The sequence below is a fragment of the Ambystoma mexicanum genome, chromosome 10 (assembly GCF_040938575.1).
Source record: "Ambystoma mexicanum isolate Mex_15411 chromosome 10, UKY_AmexF1_1, whole genome shotgun sequence".
Taxonomy (NCBI): domain Eukaryota; kingdom Metazoa; phylum Chordata; class Amphibia; order Caudata; family Ambystomatidae; genus Ambystoma; species Ambystoma mexicanum.
Window position 1 is genome coordinate 591,077,947 of NC_090932.1, and position 21,401 is coordinate 591,099,347.

General features: G+C 45.6%; 1 protein-coding gene across 7 annotated transcripts in view; it reads right to left on the bottom strand.

The window, feature by feature from the left end:
• The window catches only part of KIF1A (kinesin family member 1A), a 4,129,412-nt gene that overhangs the window by 2,255,442 nt on the left and 1,852,569 nt on the right, over positions 1–21,401 (bottom strand). For all 7 annotated transcript variants that reach the window (XM_069618139.1, XM_069618143.1, XM_069618141.1 and 4 more), the window contains exon 27: positions 1,286–1,371. In XM_069618139.1, the coding sequence (XP_069474240.1) occupies positions 1,286–1,371 (86 nt within the window). The remainder of the gene's footprint in view (positions 1–1,285; positions 1,372–21,401) is intronic.

Here is a 21,401-nt window from a genome sequence, read left to right on the forward strand (position 1 = left end):
TCCCAGGTGAAGAAAGAATGCGTTAAGTAGCAGTTACTTATGAAAGTGCAAAATGAAGGTTCCGGTCACCCAGTGATTGGCACCCTGAGCCAAGAACGACCCCCAACAGCCCAAAAGAAGAACAATCTTCTGCCAGGCCACCATTCCCATTAGGGGATTTAATACAAAGGTAATGGTGGCCAATCAATCAGGTTGGCCTCAAAAACCACCAAACACTCAGGTCTACCTGCCCAGGAAGTGTAATGGGCTGCTCAGGGACTTGTCTAAACCAGTCCAAACCACCTTGGAGGCTTCCATCCTGGGCCCTCAAAGAGCCCTTGTGGCAAAAACTGCAGTTTTTAGGCCTGCCTCATGGTTTCCATGAACAAGGGAAGCCCCCTAAACAGAATGGCAAAGAGTAGGATTTATAAATACCCATTAGTACCCCAATGGCTACAAATGCGGTAAATCAACTTGTACCCCAAGTGAAGCCAAATCTAAATTAGTTGCCACTAGCCTACTCCCTGATACCAATAGAGGGTGGTAAAATCCCCTAGGGCAGAAATGGGTTGCCTAGGAGGCACCACTGGGACTGGGCACCATACCCAGAACCATATACCTTAAATATAGAAAAAAGGAATGTGGTGGCAGGGAGACTTTAGCAGAAGTCCCCCTGACCACCAAAGTAAATTAACCCCCCGAAAAAATAAAGAGGGAAAAAGCAAAAAGAGTATTGGTCCCATAAAATGAGACTGCAGAACCCAAACATTGAATTCTGCCCTAACACTATAACATAGTGAGACCACTATTCAAGTTACTTTATTCTTTTAAATGAATTTCGAGTTTCGACAATATCACCATCTATTTTATTGCCCAGAATTGTGGGGAGAGATTGTGTAAATTGGGGGTGTTATATTGGTGCGTTGCACTAACGGGAACATTTCATTTTACAATATAAAAATACGATTTCTACACATCTTCCTTTCAACAAGCTGATAATTACGACTTTGTGTAATTTAAATTGATAAAAATGTTAAAAAATTCAGCAGATTTCCTTCACGGGTGCCATGGGGTGACAGGAAAGAAATATAAGAATGGAAGGAAGGGAGGAAGGAAGAAAACAGAAAGATATAGGTAAGGACAGGAGCAAGGCATAATCTAGTGTATTGTAGGAATGAAATGGGTCTCAGAGAGAAGAAAGGTGATAGACACAAAAACGTTGACAATTAGCAAAAAGCATGAGCATGGCAAGCCACTATGGGAGAAGAAAGGAGTGAAGAGACAAATTAAATAACAAAATCTCTACCTTTTCAAAGTGCTTATCTTCAAATGAGATTTTAGCTGTTCCGGATTGCCGGACACCAGAGCCATAATCTGGAGCTTCCTCATCAGCTGCAAATAGAAACCAGACAAGAGAAGTAAAATGCAATCCATGAGCAGTGAAAAAGCAACATTTGCACCAATTTATGAACGATAGTAAGGAGCCACAAACCTTTTAGCAACAAACGTGCAACACTATAACCAAACTTTGAACATTTAAGTATGTGCGATAAAATCAATTACCTACATGTCCCTCTTTGTAGTTTGAATACTTCCATTACTTGATGAACGCTCACCGCCTAGTCGAAAGCCTTACCTAATCAAAATCCTAATTTTGTCCTAGCCCCCAGCTCTGCACCCCACTTTCACCTTAAGGGAGCAGAACTCAACACAACATGCTGTTTCTTCTCTACCTTTCCAGACAGCTATTAGAGGGGCCTGCTAGACTGGTCTTTCAATGGACAGCATCTGTACCCTATGCTTAAGCTTTTGGGGGAAGTGCAGCCAGGAAGGGAGATGGCCCCTTAGTAAGTATGGAGCCCCCTCAACTCCCCTTCCAGCCCGGGTCTTCTAGAGAGTGGGGAAGGCCCTCACCGGGATGACTGTTCCATGTTTAGGCTCTGCTGAGTCCCTGAGGGTGCAGGAGAGACAAGTAAGTAGATCCCTAGGTGCCCCCACCACACACACTCTCTCCCGTGTTTTCCATTGAGCTAACAGCCAGATAGAGTGACTGGGTGCAGGATGTAGGTAGGGGGCAGAACTGTAGCCACTGCGCAACCGTTAGGTGGTCCGCTAGAACTTCGTAAGGAAGAGGCTCACCATGTGAGGAAAGCCCAGAAGGAGAGAGACTTATTGGAGATGCATCTCACTGTGCAGTCATTCAGCCTGTCGGGGCCCTCTCTGTGCCCAACCCATGGTTCTTAACTATCAGAGTAAACCTCCCACCCCATCAAGCACCTCGCTGGGTTCATAAGGAATGAATGGTGGGATACACACCATGGTAAGGGATTGGAGGTAGGAACTGGCTCCTACCTCCACCCTCTTAAAAAAAGTTGTTTTGAGGAAAGAGAAGAAGGAAAATAAATTGAATCTCCTTCTTGGATAGGGGAGGAGTACAGAAGATTGCCCCTTAGCCCCTTGCCTCCTATTATCTCCATTTACCCTGTTGTTAAATGCTTATCAGAGTTGCTCTGTTGATGAGGAAGTATAAGGTGAGAAAAGGCATATTTTCCCTTTTTCTAGTTCCTCCTCTGAAACAGGGGAATCCTCCCCTAAACCGAACACAGTAGTCCATTCCATAACAGAGAAAAGACTGCTGAAATTGCTTAGAGTGGCTCTTTACGAGCAGAAGGGAAGGAAGTGGCAAGGTTGGGAATTACCATAGGATGACCTCTCCCTCATCACCTTTTTCTTATCAGAGGATGAAGGGGACCCAGGGGGAAACTGCTTGATCAGAGGGCCCTTCAGAAGGTCCTCGTGAGGGTGGTAGACTACATGAAATTCAAGGACCCATCTCTGGGTGCGGAAGCAGAGGATCCCACAGTCCAATAGTTTCAGGATGGACCTATGAAAGTGTTTGCAACAATCCTTGCAATTGGGAGGAAAATCTGGGGGGGGGATTTGAAGGACCCAGAATGCCTGACTGTCCCTAGTTTAATGAGAACATTGTACCCCCTCTTAGAGGAAGCAATCCTGCCTCTGAATGTGGAAGTGGAATCCCTACTGGCTAGTCTTACAAGCAGATTATCAATATATTCCAAGTAAGTCTCAATCCAAGACCCCACTGATCGGAAGGTGGAAGTCACTCCAAAGAAAGCTTATGCACAGGAGTACCTGGTGTTATGGACAGGGGTCTATGCCTCAGATACAGCCAAATTATTATTGGAAAATGTTCAGGCCTTGTATGATATAATGGATGAGGGGGCGACTGTTTTGACTGTTTTGAATGAACTCACCTGCAGGCTGAATTTGTTTTAGATTTGGCCTATGACCAGGTCAGGGCACCCTATTTCACCATGGGTACCAACATTTTAGAAAGAAGATATGGCTATTTAAGGTATGGAACGCAGAGGACACAGAAAGATCAGTGGCCCTTCATCTCTCTTTCCTTGGTTCTAAATTGTTTGGTGACGACCAAGAATCTTAAATGGATCTCACCCACAAACAGGCAAAGCATGCCGGTTCACTTCACAGAAGAGCTCAAGTTCATTCTAGAAAGAGCAAGCATGTGTCTACTTCTCTGCCTTGGTACAGAGTTACAGCTGGCAGGAGCCGTTCAGTGTTTAAGGGCAATCGCATGGGGTACCTTCCTTCACAGGCTTAAAGGGAAGCCCCAGTGACCATGACACAATCTTCCCGACTCTTCTAGTATTCCGCAGGTGGGATCAAGATGTCTGCAGTTCTCTCCATTCTGGGAGGACACTGTCACAGATCCCAGGGTTTCATGGGCAGTCTCTCAATGTTAACTCCTGGTTTTCTCTGCTGTCCCAAGTAGAATAGATCCAATGGCCTCCCCTCCACTGAGGGTGCTTGGGAAAAAGGAAGCCCCATAAGAAGAGATTCAGGCCTCCAGGGCACAATTATGAAAGTGAAACCCTCCGAGAGGGGCTTGGGATGGTACTAAATCATTTTCCTGCTACCCAAGACATCAGGAGGTAAGAGCAGAAAGGCCTCATCCCTGAGAATTAACAGTTTCGTAAAGGACACCTTTTCCATGGCCTACTCTTTAAGTGAGTCCCATTGTCCACCTGGGGGATAGTGGCCAGGGGAGCATCTGTGTTGGACATTTGTAGGGAAAATCCTGGGCTTCTCCCTCTCATTTTTGAGACACATTCGTCTGGTCCTTCCTGGGAAGAAGGATCACTCATTTGATTTTGCTGAGTTGGGTGCAGTTGCTTGTTAAAGAGGGTCACTGAATAAATCAAGTGTGTGTGTGTCTGTGTGTGTGTGTGTGTGTGTGCAAGCATTCCATGTCTTGTATGGTAATGGAAGTACTGGGATGAGAAAGATGCATGTAGAGTTAATTATCTAATTACTTAACAGTAATCTTCATACATACTATCCACACTCCTCCTCGACACACTTCAGTCCTGCCTCTCGTCCCTGGCCCAAGGTGCATCTGATGCTTGGTACTTCAGGATGATGTGTTGGGTGCTGCACACTTTAGGGGCAGGTGGGATGCATGGGGTGGGGCTTACATCACAATTAGGATTATGATTGGGTAAGGCTGTTGGAAATGTGGAACGCCTTCATAGAGTAATGGAAGTACTTGAATGAGGAATAATACCATTAGGAATAGTGAAGATTATGGTAAGTGACAGGAGCATTGAGTGATGAAAGCTAGAGCCTCATGAGTATTATGCAAGGGGCATCAGATAACAGAGCAGTAAATGAGCAATGCTCATATAACCCATCTGTAAGTAGCAAATGAGTTATTCTACAACCAAGCTTTGAGCAATATTCTAGCAGTGTAAGAGTTTCTAGCAAGCGCTAGTCTCAAGTCTATGGACATTGGCCTCATTACGACCCTGGCGCTAGGTGTTTAACAGTGCCGTAAAAGGCTGCAGCGCCGTTAAACACTTAGCGCCATACTACGAGGTCCCTTTGCGGGACCCGACCTGAACGGCTGGTCTAGACCAGCCGTTAAAGTAGGGACCCGCAAAGGGAACTTGGTGCTAAGTACGGTACCGCAATTTGCGGTACCGTACTTAGCACCTTCCCCATTCCCATAGAGCCCTATGGGCGAAAATGGGAATGGGGAAGGGCCATGGTTCAATGGGGAATTACTGCCCCACCAACCTTGGAATGGGATGGTAATTCCCCATTGAACCATGGCGGACTCGTTACAACACCGGCACCAACCATGGTGCTAATAGCGCCATGGTTTAGCGCCAGTGTTGTAATGAGGGCCATTTGACTGAGTAGGTTTCCAGATTATATTTAAGCATGGAAAGTATACGCTACAACATATCTAGGAGCAGAAAGTGAGCAGTCCCGGAGATCTCCCACAGGTGTTTAACTACTGCTGTGTCTTATTTACTGATCACACGACAGAAGCATGCACGCCTTTGCATCCACTGTGTTAATTTACCAAGGCAGTGAAGGCCAGTGGGATATTACTAAGAGCTCTTGCATACCATATAGCCTTCCCTATGCATGCATATGGCTGTTTTTCTGGGCCTGATAGCAGGTAAGGTTCTATACATTCATTTAAATGCATAAATGATTACCTATTAACACAGATGTTGGGCATTATAGCAGCAGGTGACTCTTTAGGCCTTGATTGGTTCCTATGGTAGTTGAAATTTCAAGGGCCAGATGTATAATGATTGGTGGATCTACTCCTTTTTAGGTGGCCAGAGAGATGGCCTTTATGTTCAGTGTTGAAGGGGAGCAAAATAAAATATGCTCCCGGCCTCCATCTAGGAGAAGGCATAAAAACCCTCAATAAGCCTAGGAGACATCACTGGGAAAAAGCCATGTCCCAAGCAGAGATTTAAGATGAAGCTTTAAAGACCAGCAGGAATAAAATGTGGTAACCCCCTCTGCCATTCCGCTGGCTATAGCGGTTCCTGTCACCCACAGTAGCCTTCCCCATAACGCCACATGTGACTGGAAAGATGGGGAAGCACGGACGGTGGCTGATGGAGGATTGCTAGATCCCAGAGGAGGCTGAAGGGGCGGTTTATGCAGGCACAGTGCTTAATTTGTAAAAAAATAAGTGCCAGTGCCAAAAAAAGATTGGCACCATAATGCCGGGTGTGGTGCCGCCTGCAGTGTGGGCGTGGTGCCGCCTTCAGCGCTCGTGTGGCGCCACCCTCAGCGCGGGCGTGCCGGCCGTGCCAGTTCAGTGCTAGACCTACCTAGATCGGTCCACCACCAGCCCATCACACTGATGGTGCTCCATGTCAAATGTTTGGCACTGCAGCAACTGCTGACACAGGCTGGTAGTAAATACGCAACTAAGACATGCTCCTCCTGTAACTGAGCCTCAATGCCCACGGGCTGTGTGAGCGCTTTAAAAATGCAAATAAATAAAAAAGCATTCTGTTTCAGTCACTGTTGCACTGTATTTGTCTCTACCCCTTCTACCCCATCTGGCAGTCTGTTAAAGTACAAGTATTGTTAATCGGTTACCTCCAGGAAGAGCACCCTCCCCTCAGCCTGTTCTTCAGTCACCTCATCCAGGTGTTTTGCGTAATCAATTTACTCTCAAGCCCTTATCAGTTATCACATCTCATAAATGCATCCCCCTTCACCCTTCATTCAAGCATGATCATGGTGTTGTATAACTTGGAAAAAGTAATTTCTGCAAGACATTGTTGTGAAATCAACGGCCTGTGCTACTTCTGCTTTATGGCCTCTTTCTACCTTAACACATATTAAAAAACTAAATATGTTTTGTCACTCAATATTCAGGAGCCAGAGGAGAATGCATATTCGGATATCTCCTTCCCACTGGCATGTTCTTCACATACTTCACTAAACTGCAGGGTGTAACAGACACCCACCTCCCTATATGAGGATTCCTTTCTGAGGATTGCATGTGCTTTCATTCGGAGCACATGCTCGGAGCATATTTTACCCAGGTTTAGGGGCCTCATCTGGTGTATAAACCACACATCAGGATAGAAAACATGCGCTGGAATTATGTAAAAAAATGACAGCAAAAGACGGTTGAGACTTATACACGAATACTCAACTAATGCTTTTATTTATGATGACAGATTAGTGGGCACCTGCACCATGTTTATCCCAGTCTAGTTTCTATATGTGTATCTTTAAGCCTGAAATAACATTTCAGAAGTTCGTCTTTGCATGGGCTTTTCTCGCGAAGTGCAGCCGGTGCACTGAAGCTCGTTTGTGAACTTATGAGGCCGATAACAGTAAAAGGAAGAACGGAAACACCCAGGCAAAAATTCACAGTTCATGTTTCGCTTCGATGAATGCTATTCAGGGTCGGACTGGGGCATACAATTGTCTCAAGTCAGGCTCGGCACCAATGAAAAAGTGGCCAAATTTGCAAACGACAATTCATTCCTTTTGTGATCGACACTAGTGGGACCACCCGGCCGCCCGTGCCCTGCCCCGTCCCTGGCTTTGCCCCGCCTTGCCTCATTCACTTAGGCTACCTTCCGTGGGGCCGCCACGGCCATGCTGAGCCTGATGATGACAAAAATAGGTGCGTGCCGCACAGGCCCCACGGAAGGTAAGATTTTAAAAGAAAAAACGGATATTTGGGTGGCTGGGGCCCATAATTTTCAAAGTGATGGGCCACAGCCGCCACTCCAAATAAGTTATTTCTTTTAAAACCTACCTTCCGTGGGGCGGGCCCCGGCCACCGGCCCCACGGAAGGTCAGATTTTCAAAGAAAAAAGTAAAAAACATACTTTGGAGCACAATCCACGGGCCCGGCCGCTCGTGGCAGAGTCATCCGACTCAGTCTGCGGCAGCCGGCAACCCCTGGTCACAGAAATTGGCCTGGGCCTGGCACTGACTGCAGTCAGCAGCACACAAGTCACACTGTGAAAGCAAAAAGAAGATATCGAGGCTGAGTACCCCAAAAGGAAATGCACCAACACAGGTTATAAAGATACACAGGTCTTTATTCAAAGTAACTGACCAGTTCTCAAAGGACAAAACAACAGATAGCTATCAGGCCCTCAGTACAAAACAGCGAAAACCAGCCCTGTTCGGTGTGTTCAGTGAGTGGGATTGTACATCAGAATAGTCGCACCTTTTATACAGTCCAAAACATGATGTCCAACCCACTTGCAGGTTAATGAATCTCGGATCTAGGGTTCGTGCCGAGTTCGATCCTAATTTATGCATCTGTACATTTACGGATTATCCTTAATACATTCGCCAACAAGTTACAATAGCAACAGTGTGTCTTTGGATTTCTCTCTGAGCCTTTGCACATCTCTTTATACAATATAGTAAAACAAGTGTTCACATCAGATGCTTGAGCAGTATTGTGCACAATATATGTTCTTGGATTAGTTTTGTTGGTACGGGTAATTCTCTTTACACAGGTCAGCGAAGGACAAGTTCTCAGTACATGACCCTAACATTTGGCCTGCGGGCGGTTTACACATTAACTTGTACACAGAGGTCAAGACGACCATGTTACATGCACAACAACACTGTCCACCATCTTAGAACACAGGGTGACTTTAGAGTGAGAATCTAAAATGGCGGATGAACCTAAAATGGCGGCTAACACTGATCTAAGGTCAGGACCTTGCTACGCGGATTTCTACACAGAGCGACTTGGCATAGGCCAATATACATATATTCATACAGTATAGGAGGCACGATATGATTTCCCGTTCGACAAACCCTCCTTTTGGCCTTTGCCAAGCGCTAAACTACTTCTAATCGCTTTACAAAAAATTCCATGTCTCAAGGTCCATACACCCTGAATCACCATCGGAGATATCTATTGTCATTAGGTCGGTCACCAAAATTTCTTTCAGCACAGTTCTTATCTGGAGCAGATACCTTATGTCCTAATGTACCCATCGCCTGTGCACAACATCCTCCTAACATCGAACATATACCAGGAAGACACTGTATACAGCAACAAATAAACATAAAAACCCCTAAAATGATCAGTAAGACCGAAAGTATCTTCCAACCCCAAGATCGTAGACAGCCCCAAAACCAAGTGCTAAGATTCCAGTTTCTCTCGGGGACATGCCCTTCTGAACTTAAGACATGCAGATTCTGTATTGCTTTGAAGATAGTTGGGGAGGAATCTGGCAGGAAAACACAACAAGCGGACCCCACTAATTTACATACCCCACCACGTTCAGCTAGGATGACATCTAATGCCATCCGGTTCTGAAGTGCTACTAACCTTATTGCTTTCTGTTCTAAAGTCATATTATAGAGTATGTCAGTGGTCCGGTTGATGGTTCTCTCCAATACTCTCGCTGGTCTCCTGATATCCTCAGAGTTCATTATTTGTCCCCAAAATGGCACAAAGGACTTAGCTACGTCACCCAGAATTTGTGCTGAAGTATCGCCATTCTCGTCCTGCCGCGGACAAGCCTTTGAAACCTCTACAGTACTGGCTATGAATACCCCGGGTAACAGGATCCCTAAATGTTAGGCAGAAACCTGTGCAGTTCCCTTAGGGACCACTGCAAAAGATTTAAGACTACAGGTGTTTGGCAATAAACCCACTTGGTAGCAGTCTGTACCACACAGATTCACTTGGTAGCTGTGGCTGAGCAGTCAGACTTCCCTCAAGAAGAGTTAGGCAGTATATAAAGTATACACAATAGGTACAGAGACACAGTAGCACAAGCAAACACTGACCAGAGCTTTAGTGTAAAAGTATATAATTATTTATTTAAAGACAAACTTGTAAATTACACTAGCAAAAAGAGGTAAGTAAATACAGCACACAGTCACTATCATGTATATACAACCCTAATTACTTATTAGACAAGTCTTAGTGAGAAACACCACTTATTTTCAGACAGTGGTGAGCGCTTAACATAAGATACTGGAGAGCAAGGAAGTCAAATGCCAGGCCCACTCTTGGAGAGAGCAAGCAGAAGGGGTCCAGGTTCGCACAGTGGGGTTATGCCCAAAGAGTCTTGTAGATAGTTTGCACAAAAAGGATGAAATTAAAGTCAGGAAAAGTTAGCTAGGTAGTCCCAGGCCAGCCCAGGTTAGAAAGTCGAGGCTTTACTGTCACCCCGAATGATCTGTCGCAAGGGAAGCCAGGCGGGACACAGTACCTTAAGTGTGAAGGAAGCTCCAGCGGGGGAAGTTGTTGCTGGCAGCGGGTGCAAGTCAGTGTTTCGTCCAGAGGAAGAGGAGGTCTCGCCGTGGAGGAAAGATGAAGGACGTTGCACTGCCAGGGAAGAACCCAGCCGCGGAGTTCTTCGGTTAAAAGGTACTACCCTTCTCTTCGCGGTAGTGGTAAACCATGGTATTCCGGTTGCCGGGGTGCTTGGCACGGGCAAGGCGACCACAAGATGCTCCAGGAAGGTGAGAAGAAGGCAAAACTGGTTATCCCCACCAGTCAAAGGAAGAAGACTCTCCGGACTGGAGATCTCCTCTGTCGTCGGGAAAAGTGGTGAGACAGTTCAACAGGGCTCCACCGGTGGTGTCGACGTTGCAGGTTGGCTCAGCTTCTCCCTCCTCGGATTCTTAGGTCCTGTGGCGACTTCTGAAGTTCCAGTCCCCAAAGCCCTGCTTTTATGCGGCAGACCCCAATTCATTCAGCCTAGCTGTCAATCAAACATGCTAAGTGGTGAGCCGGCCGGCTCACCACTTGGGACAATCACACAAGAGTGCGACTTGAGTTACCAAGGTAACTCAGTCCAGGTTGCCTAAACCCCCTCCCACACCCCCTGTGGTACCCAGACAGAGTAGCACCACTTTTGGAGGCTTCTGTGGAGAAGCCCGCCAAAAAGTGGAACAAAGGGCTCGACTTGGGTTGGAGTCACAGAAGAGAACACAAACGCCATTTTAGAATTGAGTTCTGGCAAAAAATACCAACCAGTGAATTCATATTAAATAAATAAACCGGCAGTATGTTCGAGGCTATAAGAATTAAATAATTAAAGCTGCTAGCCTCGAACCATGGGAAAATCCCATAGAGATATATTTGCGGTCGAATATAAAAAGTAGTATCCACTGTCACCAGCCAAAACTCGATCAGGGGGGACGGAGACGTGCCCGCTCGAACAACAGACCCCGGGGCAATCGAATTGCCCTGACCAGTACGTCCACAATATGATGGTTTGTACTGGTTCCTGTTCATAATTTGGGACTAGTAAAGCCAATGGTGACTTTACATGCCCTGGGAGACAGTAGTCAGTCCCAGGGTATGGAGTTTATCTTGGGGGGTCGCTACGACACCCCTGGGTTATGGCACGGAGGGTGCTGTGTAACCCACATCAAAAACACATGAGACCCTATGGAGTAAAGACCCCAAAGCCCATAAAACACATGGAAAGATAAAAGAACACCTCAAATCATGTCTAAGAGTGGGAGTAAAAGAATCTCACTCTTAGCAGGAGAAAAAAATTAACCCCAAAAATCCAGCAAAGCTGCTGGGGTCCCCCAGCAGCTTTGCTGGATTTTTGGGGTTTATTTTTTTGGGTTTCGGAAATTTGGGAGATTATTGGGTTTGGGAGATTATTTTTCACTAGGTTTGGGAAATTAGCCTTTACAGAGAATTCTCCATAACACTAAATAACAAGTTCCCTGCCAATCCCTGGGTAACCATGGAAATGCTACATTACCGCAAATAAAGTAGACAGGTTCGCCGAAATACAAAGGTCTGTTCTCGCTAGTCAAATTCGCAACATTGGCGCAACCTTTAAAATCACCCATTGACTGAGTACCATTCCTCTGTATGCAGAAAGAAACTGAATCGGGGCTATGATTAACAATGTAGGAAGGAGGCGTGGCATCCTTATTGCCTATAGGAGCCATCTTGAAAGAGATCAAAGATTGAAAACGATGAGACAGTCGATCAGAAGGTCTAATAGAAGCAACGTTAAGCTTACTCCTATTCGCAAAGAGCAAGCATCCCAAGGGAGTCAGAACACGTTTCTCAAACTGATTCAAATTAGTCCCATTAAAGTTCCCTGCGATGCTATCATTCCAACAACCAAATAATAGTGCTCTAAGAGAAGCGTAGCATGCAGTTGTCAAAGGTAAAGGATGAATATACCAACCTAGCCCCTTATCCCCATGTTGCAGTAAATGTGAAAAGACCCAACAATTAGATTTGTTAAAAATAGCATGTGTAGCATTGTTGTAATATCTCTGTCTATTCTGAGACTCACTAGGAGATAGAGTGTGCAAGTGCACAAAAGGAGTAGAAACAGTAGGTACATTTTCAGTCGTTAACAAATTCTCAAGCGGATGCACTTCTACTAGATACCAGAAGCCTAAAACAATGACTATTATAAAACCAATTAACTTTATCAAAAAACAGCAGTACGTTTTCGGGGCCCAGACGGTTAAGTCTTCATTCCCGCCGCTGGTCACACAGTCTTTTCCTTTGTCCATACGAGCGGTTGTAGGCATTGTAGTCTTCAAACGAAAATTAACACCAGTGTTTTTAGCTGGGGACCTCCAGGCAGAGCGTCTTCTTAGTCCTTCCACAAACCCTAGCCAACAGAATCCCCTAACAAACGATTTGATCAGGCCAAAAAGACAAGCCCTTGATCATTTTCCTCGATCGCACAGCCGAACCGTGCAGTAGGTCTATTTCCTCGGACGCAGATCGTAACTTATGCTTCCTGGTACTGAGTGATCTGAGAACAACACGTCGTCACTTCCCGCTGGAAGCGACGTATCAAGGACAAGAGAGGATGCAAGATCCGGAACAACAGTTTCCGGAAACAAAACTGTTGGAGAGTGTGGAGGCAAAATGGCTGTTTCCCCAGGCCCCACGGACTCAGGGAGAGTCTCCAACACACTCTCGATGCTGTTTACTGCTCCATGATCGTTGGTTGCAGTACTGATGAGGGGTTCTGTTTCTTCTGTATCGTATGGCACTGGGTGTGGAATTTTCTTGGTATGTGTCGCGTGGATCCAGTTTTTCTAGCCTGCCACTCGCACCGCCATCTGTGTGACCAGTAGGACTTGGGAAGGGCCCCGCCAACGAGGTGCAAGGCAAGACGATCGTTGAAAGGCTTTTACTAGGACCCATTCCCCAGATCCTATGCTGTGACCGGGGCCCTCGTATTGTACAGGTAAAGCCTCTCGCACCTGGTGATAAATCAAATACAAGTTTTTAGTCAACTGGCTACAGTAATCTGAAAAAAGTAAATTTTCAAGATTTTTCAAGGAACAACTTTTTGAAATGTTCCAAATATTAGCAGGCCTCCCCATCACCACCTCAAAGGGAGAGAGCCCAGTCTTAGTTTGAGGGGTTGTACGCATTGACAACAACACGATCGGTAAGGCATCAAGCCATTTTAGTTTGGTGCCGGCACACGTCGTAGCGAGCTTGTTTTTAATGATGCCGTTGTGTCTTTCCACTAATCCAGCACTCTGAGAGTGTTTCTGGCCGAATGGAACCGTTTATCGATCTGTAATCCCACGCATATCTGCAGAATTACAGCAGCGATAAAATGTGGACCATTATCTGACCAGATGACTCTTGGTAGCCCGAACCTTGGGAAACACTCTTTTAACATGGTTTTTGCAGTAGTCATGGCTGTAGCGTCTTTAACAGGAAAAGCCTCAACCCATATGCTGAAAGCACAGATGATTACTAAGACGTACTTCAAGTTATTACATCGCTCCATTTCAATAAAATCAAAGTGTATAACCTCGAAGGGGACAGAAGGTGGACCAAAACTTCCCCTAGGAGTTGATGTTCCCTTTCCCACATTATGCTGTAAACAGATCATGCAGTCCTGAACAAAGCGTTCAGCTATCTTAGAGATTTTATCATTCACCCATACTTTTTCCAACATCTTTGTGATCTTGCGAGCACATATATGTGTGGGACCATGAGCCATAACAACCATCATCGTAATGTACGCGTGGGGAAGTAGCCATTTCAAGGACAAGCCGGTCCGATACCACAGCAAGTAGAACGCCCGCTTTGACATCCGTGCAGAGCCTGATGCAGGTTCGAATCCCGGCAGGGCCAAACTCAGCCTTTCATCCTTCCGAGGTCGATAAATGAGCACCACACACCGTGGGTAATAATAAGCAGCGCTCAGATACCTGAGGGTTCATAGCGCTATATAAATGCCAAATTATTATTATTATTATTTCCCTTCAACTCTGTCCACCCAACAGCCATCATCATCAAGTTTCCCCAAGCCCTCAGCCCATTTCTTAGACACTTTTAATGTGGCATTGGCTTGGATATCCCTTACGGAATCAATACTCTCATCCATAGTACAGGCATTTGTGGCTTCCCTCGAAGTATACATGTCTGAAGAGAGATCGGTAGCAGTCTGTTTGGCTATCTGATTAGCAAAAGAGTTCCCTTTTCCTACATCATCTACAATTTTCTGATTTGCTGCGTATTTTACAATAGCTAACTGAATAGGGAGTGCAATTGCTGAGAGTAGCCGTACTATCAGGGAGCCATGCTGGATCTTTGTACCATGTGAAGTCAAGAACCCTCTTTCTGACCAAAGTCTCCCAAAGTTGTGAACCACCCCAAAGGCATACTGGCTGTCAGTGTATATATTCACGGTAAACCCTTCGGAAAGTTCACAAACTCGGGTTAATGCTATAATCTCTGCAGCCTGCGCGGAGTTATGCGTGATTCTCCTGGTTTCCATGACCGTGCTCAATGTAGCGATTGCATAAGAAGCTGTGGATGTACCATCTAAAAGTTTGAAGCAGGAGCCATCGCAAAACAGCTCCCCTTGTGGACTGTTCAAGGGAATATCTCTTAGATCAATTCTACCCTTTGTCTCTTGTTCGGTAGTATAGAGACAATCGCGTGACTCTTCGTCATTGCAAATAGTACCTTTCGGGAAAGTTAAAAGTTCAGCCGGATTAAGAACACAACACCTCTTAATTTGTATGTGTGGTGCAAACAAGATCAATTCATATCTTGTTAACCGTGCAGAAGTGAGGTGTTGCATTTGAGTTCTGTTCAGTAGAACATCTACAGAGTGGGGTACCATTAGGGTTAAAGGATGGCCTAGGACCATTCCCTCGCTATGTTTTACAGACGCAGCAACAGGAGCGACAGCTCTCAAACATCTTGGCAAAGCGCATGGTACAGGATCAAGGGCGGAAGAAAAGTAGCCGCACGGCCTATTCTTCCCTCCATGTTCCTCCGTTAATACAGCCAAAGTACATCAATCACATTCATGCACATACAACACAAAGGCCTTTTCATAATTTGGTGTGCCCAAAACCGGTGCTGAGCACAATGCAGTCTTGAGCAAATCAAATGCACGCTGGTGCTCCATGTTCCACGGCAATGGCGAAAAAATGCCCTTCTTCGTCAAAGCCAACATCGGCTTAATTGTTAACAAGATGTTCGGGGTCCAATGCCTACAGTAAGAAGCCATTCCTATCAAGGCTCTAACTTCTTTCTGTGTATTTGGGACAAACATGCTAGAAATGAGTTAAAAGTAACTGAAGTCGGGATCATAGTTAATATTGTAGTCACATCAGGCACAATTGGAAATTGTGGAGCAACGATCTTATTGATGGCACGTAGATCAATTATGAAACGAAAAGGAATTGCATTATCACCTTTTTTTGTACACGGGCAAAATCGGACTGTTGCACAAACTACCTGCAATTTCCTCAATGACCCCTCAATGCACAAAATCAGAGACGATGCATTTCACTGCTTGCTCACCGTCGAGCGAAATCTTATACTGTGGAATACGTGGCAGCTTTAGTCCATGTTTCAAGACAATCTTAACAGGTTCAATTTGTAAAACACTGACATCATTATCATCAAAAGCCCATAAACACTCCGGAACCTCAGTAAATTCCTGTGACAAAGGTCTAGTCAAGAATTGAGAGACAACAACTTGTTGTTGTGGTGAAATCATCAAACGCACTCCATCAGAAGAGCAACGAATTACCGCATTTGATTCCTTCGACAGATTCAACCCCAGCAAATTCTCTCCACGATTCGAAGTCAAAAGAAATGGACAATGGTCCATAAACGGACCCAAAGAAATAGGTACCGGCGAAGAAACCAGACAAACAACTGGTGTGCCAGAAAACCCTACAGAAACATTGGTTTACCCTAACAGTGGAATGTATGGAACCCGAGAATGATCAATGGAACACTTTTGTGCCCCTGTATCTATCAAGAATAGATGTTTTGTGTTTCCCACTAAAATTTCAATGTAGGGACCTTTCTGATTAACGGTTCCAAACTCTGCTTCAGGCGATCCTAGCAAAACAGAATATCATCGAAAGGAAGTTCTTCAGAGAGGTAAGCGGCAGAGGGATGGTCAAAAATGTTTCTATTATCCACACTTGGTGTGTCATGAATAAAGCTTCAGGCTCAAGAAGATTTGTGGCACCCTTTGTTGTTCGCAAGAGAAGCCGTGCTCCGACTGGTTCTGGCCCTTTAAGACGAGGATTACCAGGCGCATGGAAGTTGGTTTGGCAATGCTGGCGTCCTGTCATTTCTTCATTGCCCCGCCTCCGGCGTGCTGCTAGCTTGTTCACGTGATCACTATGCGCTCACGTGATTGTTTAAATAGCGCCGCCGGGAATCACTCGGTGCTTCTGAACTTCCTGGTTTCCAGTGGCGTTACTTTGTATCATTGAATCTTATGTACCTTCCCTCCCTTTCCCCGCCCATCTTGGAACTGCCTTTCTGTGTATCGGATTTCGGACTGTCCCTGGATATTGCCTGTCTCCTGCCTCCTTGGTGTTTGAACTTTATTTGATCCATTCTTTGTACTGCTTTGACCTCGGAACGTCCACGGATTTCGAACTAGCTTACGTTTGTTTGCCTTTTGGATTGCTACGGACTTCCTTTGAGCTGCCTTGGTTTACGGATACTTTGGATTTTGGTTCTGGATCTTCCTTTTGGATTTTGAAACTTTGTGTGTACTTTGAACTTGAGACTGCCTGTGAGTCCTGCTTAGGCGTCCTCGTTCCGTCGGGGTAGTTTCTGTTTGGATTCTCTGCATTCCTCTACGGACCCTCGAATCATCATTGCCTCAACTGCTCCAGTACAGCTTCCTTCACGATAAGGGTGTCTTTTGAGTTTCCCTTTTTGTAATCATTAGCCTGTCAATTCCAGTAGCTAGCATTTATTGTTTCATTTTCTTATCCACAGGGGTAAACTGGTAGATTGGCTGTCACATTTCTTTGGGTTTGACAGTGTTTAACTCAAAGGTCAGTGTTCCGTTATTCTTTGTTCACACTGTATTACTGTTACGGATTGTGGATAACTTACGTCACTTTCCTTCCAGTCGCTTCCAGTCTACCTATACTCCTGTGTCGGCGCACCTTATCCTGAGTACTGCAGCCATCCTGGTCTTCGTTTGGCATCCTATCTTTTGGCTACTAGATCGCACTGGTTGTTCACTTTCAGCCAGCGGGGTATAATAGTCAGAAGAATTCTTCGGCTACACTACAAGGGCAATATTCCCCTGACATGGTGCCTGATTGTCCTGTGAAAAAGGTTGCTGTGAATCTTGTGAAAACTGACCTCTACCAGGGCCCCCGAAACCCGGGCCACCTCTGGGTCGTCTACCCATATTCCCAAATGTGTTATTTGACCTCTGTCAGAGGGTCGGGCATTGTGCATGCCAATGACCCTCTTGTCTACAATAAGCACACTGGTTAATGTTTGCAGGACCCAAGGGCGCATTCCCCTGTGGGACAAACTGACCTCCTGCGAATTGCCCTCTCTAGGTCCTCTAACAATTTGTTGTAATAATACTTTTATCTTCAAATCACCTTTCGTCTTTTCGACTCTTTCTTTTTCATTATTGACACGATTCTCATAGTACTGAGCCATATGCAGTACTTCTGATTGAGACTTTGCTTGCCAAGCGCTCTCAGAGGACGTAATTTGCGACTGGATGTCAGGCAGCAATCCACGCACAAATTTGTCTACAAATAGTCTCTTCCCAGACTATATGCCTAAGTCTTGTCCACTGAAATCTGAGAATACCTGTTCAAACCGATTAAAGAACTCGGTAGCACCCTCGATTTTCTTTGGACACAGGCAGTAAGCTTGTCCCAAATAATTCTCTTTTCGGGAATTATAGTTTTCTATTTCACAACTATTCTGTCAAGTAAAGTTAATATCACCTGAGGCGGTCTCTCGCCAGCTGGCCTTTCTCCATCGAGTCTAATTATGTTAGCCCATGTATCTCCTAGCCCTGGTACATCGTCTATAGTCCTAACCTGTTTCCATAAATCTACGGGCAGGAGTACAGGAAATAACAGATCAATATCACTTAGAGTGAATACCGATGATTGTAACACAGATCCGATTTCTTTGTAGAACCCCGCCAGATTCTTCCTAATATCGGGAACGGATTGTTTAATGGTGTTCACTTCCTGTCGCGGGAACGGGACGTGAACAAACTGTGACACATAGTGTGCAGGAATATCATAAGCAGCTGCACCCGTTGCAGGGTTAGCAGGAATCTCAACTTTTGGGACAAATGTCGGAGGAACCACTCTCATAGGCAACTGAGAAGTTGGCAACTCCGAACGCTTACTGAGCAACAGAGCCAAATCGAGCGCTAAGGCAGCCGAAGAAGTGTCAATCGAAAAAGCTCTCTTGTAAATACTTAATAACTCTGCGGGACAGCTAATCTTTTGTTTTACAAACTCATCCTGTAGGTATTCTATCATTACCTGTATCACTTTCCTCTGCATTTCTGGTGTATACTGACTATACATGTCATATACTTCTGTGGGAGATATCGACATATCTGAAATCCATCTAATTGCATCTTCCGTACAAACTCGCGTTTCCTCAGTTATCGATTTTTGACAAGGAAGAAACCGTTTTTGTGTGAACATAGTACCCAAACTATCTCCATCTTCATCTTCTTTCTGTAACCTTTCCAAATCCCTTCTATACACAAAAACCCTCTCAACATGCTCTTGTACTTTCTCTGCAGTGTCTCTAGAATACGCTAAAGTATTCAAATCCCCCAACCCTTGCGGGAGATCTGTATCATTTAACCTATCCCACATTACACATAAATGATTCCCTAACCCCTCAATAAAAACATTTTTTCTCAGGAAAATTGTCCATATTGGAACCGACCTGGGCCTTCCTTGCCTGATCACTTGACTGTGACAGGCTAAGGCTGCACCGCACGCAACAACAAGTGACTTACCTGCTTTGCCGGCTGGGACTTGGTCTCCTTTCGGGGCATGAAGATGTGGGGGGGAGGGTGGGTGCGCAAACTGGCACCCGCACAAATGAAAAATCAGGCAGAGGGGGCCCCAGGAAGCAACTAGGCCGCACCACGCAGTGCAGCAGTACAGTCTCTCTCTCTCACAAGTCAGGACCGACGACGCCACGCCTCGACACTTTCACTTCGCAGTAACCCGTGAAATGAAGGTGGCACCGTGCTGCCTCCTGTGGCAACAACAACACGTCACCATGTAATTTCACTGGCTCAGAAGAACAGCCAATGAAAACTGCACATTCTGTGTTACTATACAGAATGTATCAAATACTGCATAGTAACAACAGAATGGTAGTTTTCATTGGCTGTTGTTTGTAACAGTTTGTTGTTCATTGCTATTGCTGGCCCCTCCCAGGCCCAGCCAGCCATGGCCTGCAACCTGCAAACACGAGAGAGATTGAGATCAGAATGACAAATCCCAATGATTTATAATCGAAGCAAAGAGAAGTGGAAGAACAAACAAAGCAATTGCACGTTCCCTGGCCCCACATGAGTTCCGGTGCCTAAAAAAGAGTGCCGGTGTTGGGCACCGCCAACCACCACCACAAATTAAGCACTGGTCTGGGGAGACTCTCCCTTTTCTTCATGAGGCCCGCACCAAACAGAAACCAAGTAAGGAGAAAAAGCCAAGTAAATCAACAAGTAAGACAAAACAGGAGAGCCGCACTTCTAAACATTCAGATTCTTACAGTTTGAGATGCCAGAAGACCCCTGAACCAGTGAATATGGATCCTTTCCTTCAAGACCTCCTATGTGGTATGCAGGAGCTTTCTACTGAAGTACAGAACCTCAAAGCAGAGAATGCCACCCTACGAAAACTGGTCCTGTCATGGGATGTCCTTCCCCAAGAAGGCTCAACAATGGGAGAAGCCTTTGACAAATATGATGGATCCCAAAACAGCTTTGTGCGTTTCTTGACTCATTTATGGTCTTTTTCACCTTCAAATCCATCTTTTACTCCTCCAATAGGGCTAAGATTGGATTTGTTATCTCCCATTTGACTGGCAATGCCCTTTATTGGGCCACTCCTTTGGTTGCCCTGAGTTGGACGACTATGCTGGATTTATGATCTCCTTTAAGGCCATGTTTGATAGACATGACCTGGTATTGTCAGCCTAAGAGAAGCTGCTTGAATTTCAACAAGGGTCCCTGAACATGTTGTCCTATGTAACCCGGTTTAAACAGTTGCCTGTTTTACTCTTTTACGGAAGGGTTTAAACGAAGAAATAAAAGACGAGTTGGCTCGGGTTGCTAGACCCGACTCCTTTCAGGCTTTCCTAGATCTGGCCATTCAGATCGACTTTAGAATACAAGAAAGAAAGGCGGAGAAGAGAAGGACTCGCACACCGACTTCTAGACCCACACCAGTGTACCCAACACCGAGAGAACGACCCTCGACTACTTCCGGAGATCCTGAACCCATACAAATGGGCTCTCTTCGGGGACCACTTACTGCTGAAGAAAGGAGTATACGCATAGAGATGGGACTTTTCTTGTATTGTGCATCCCTGAAGCATATGGTTCGCAATTGTCCGATTGTACCACCTCGGCGTTCAGGAAATACCACCTCCCGCTCCTAAGTGGAGCTGGGAAATGGGAGGAGGACTGTTGCTTTTTTGTTTCTGCTAGCCTTGGAACCCCTGTAGGTTCCTCTTTAGTGGTCCTGCAGGTGTTCTTGCAATCCGGTCAAGGGGTTCCCCTGACTGTCCATGCCCTGGTATACTGTGGTGCAATGGGATTGTTCCTGGATAATGAATGGGCACGCAGTCATCAAATACCTTGAGGATAAGGAACAAGCCCAAACTGTCGAAGGTATTCATGGGAGTCCCTTGTCAACCAGGCCGATTACCCAACGGTCCAAACTGCTTCTGTTGTCCATCAACAACCATTGTGAACGTCTATGCTTCGACATCAGCAAAGCAATTCACTATCCAGTGGTCTTAGGAATGCCCTAGCTACACAGGCACAATCCCTACAACAATTGGACCAGTGTATCCTTGTTCTTGGGTTCTGAATACTGTCTGAACCACTGTCTTTCTCAAATATTGGATGCATCTCAAGACCTTTCAGGTTTCGCTTTTCAATCTGAATCATGTGACATCTTTTCAGAATCTCTTGTGCAGACACTACCCCTGCACCGTCCTGAGGACTGTGTCATAGAAACCTGTGACCAGGACCTTTTACCATTTGGAAGAATGTTCATCCTGTTGTGCCCAGAAAAGA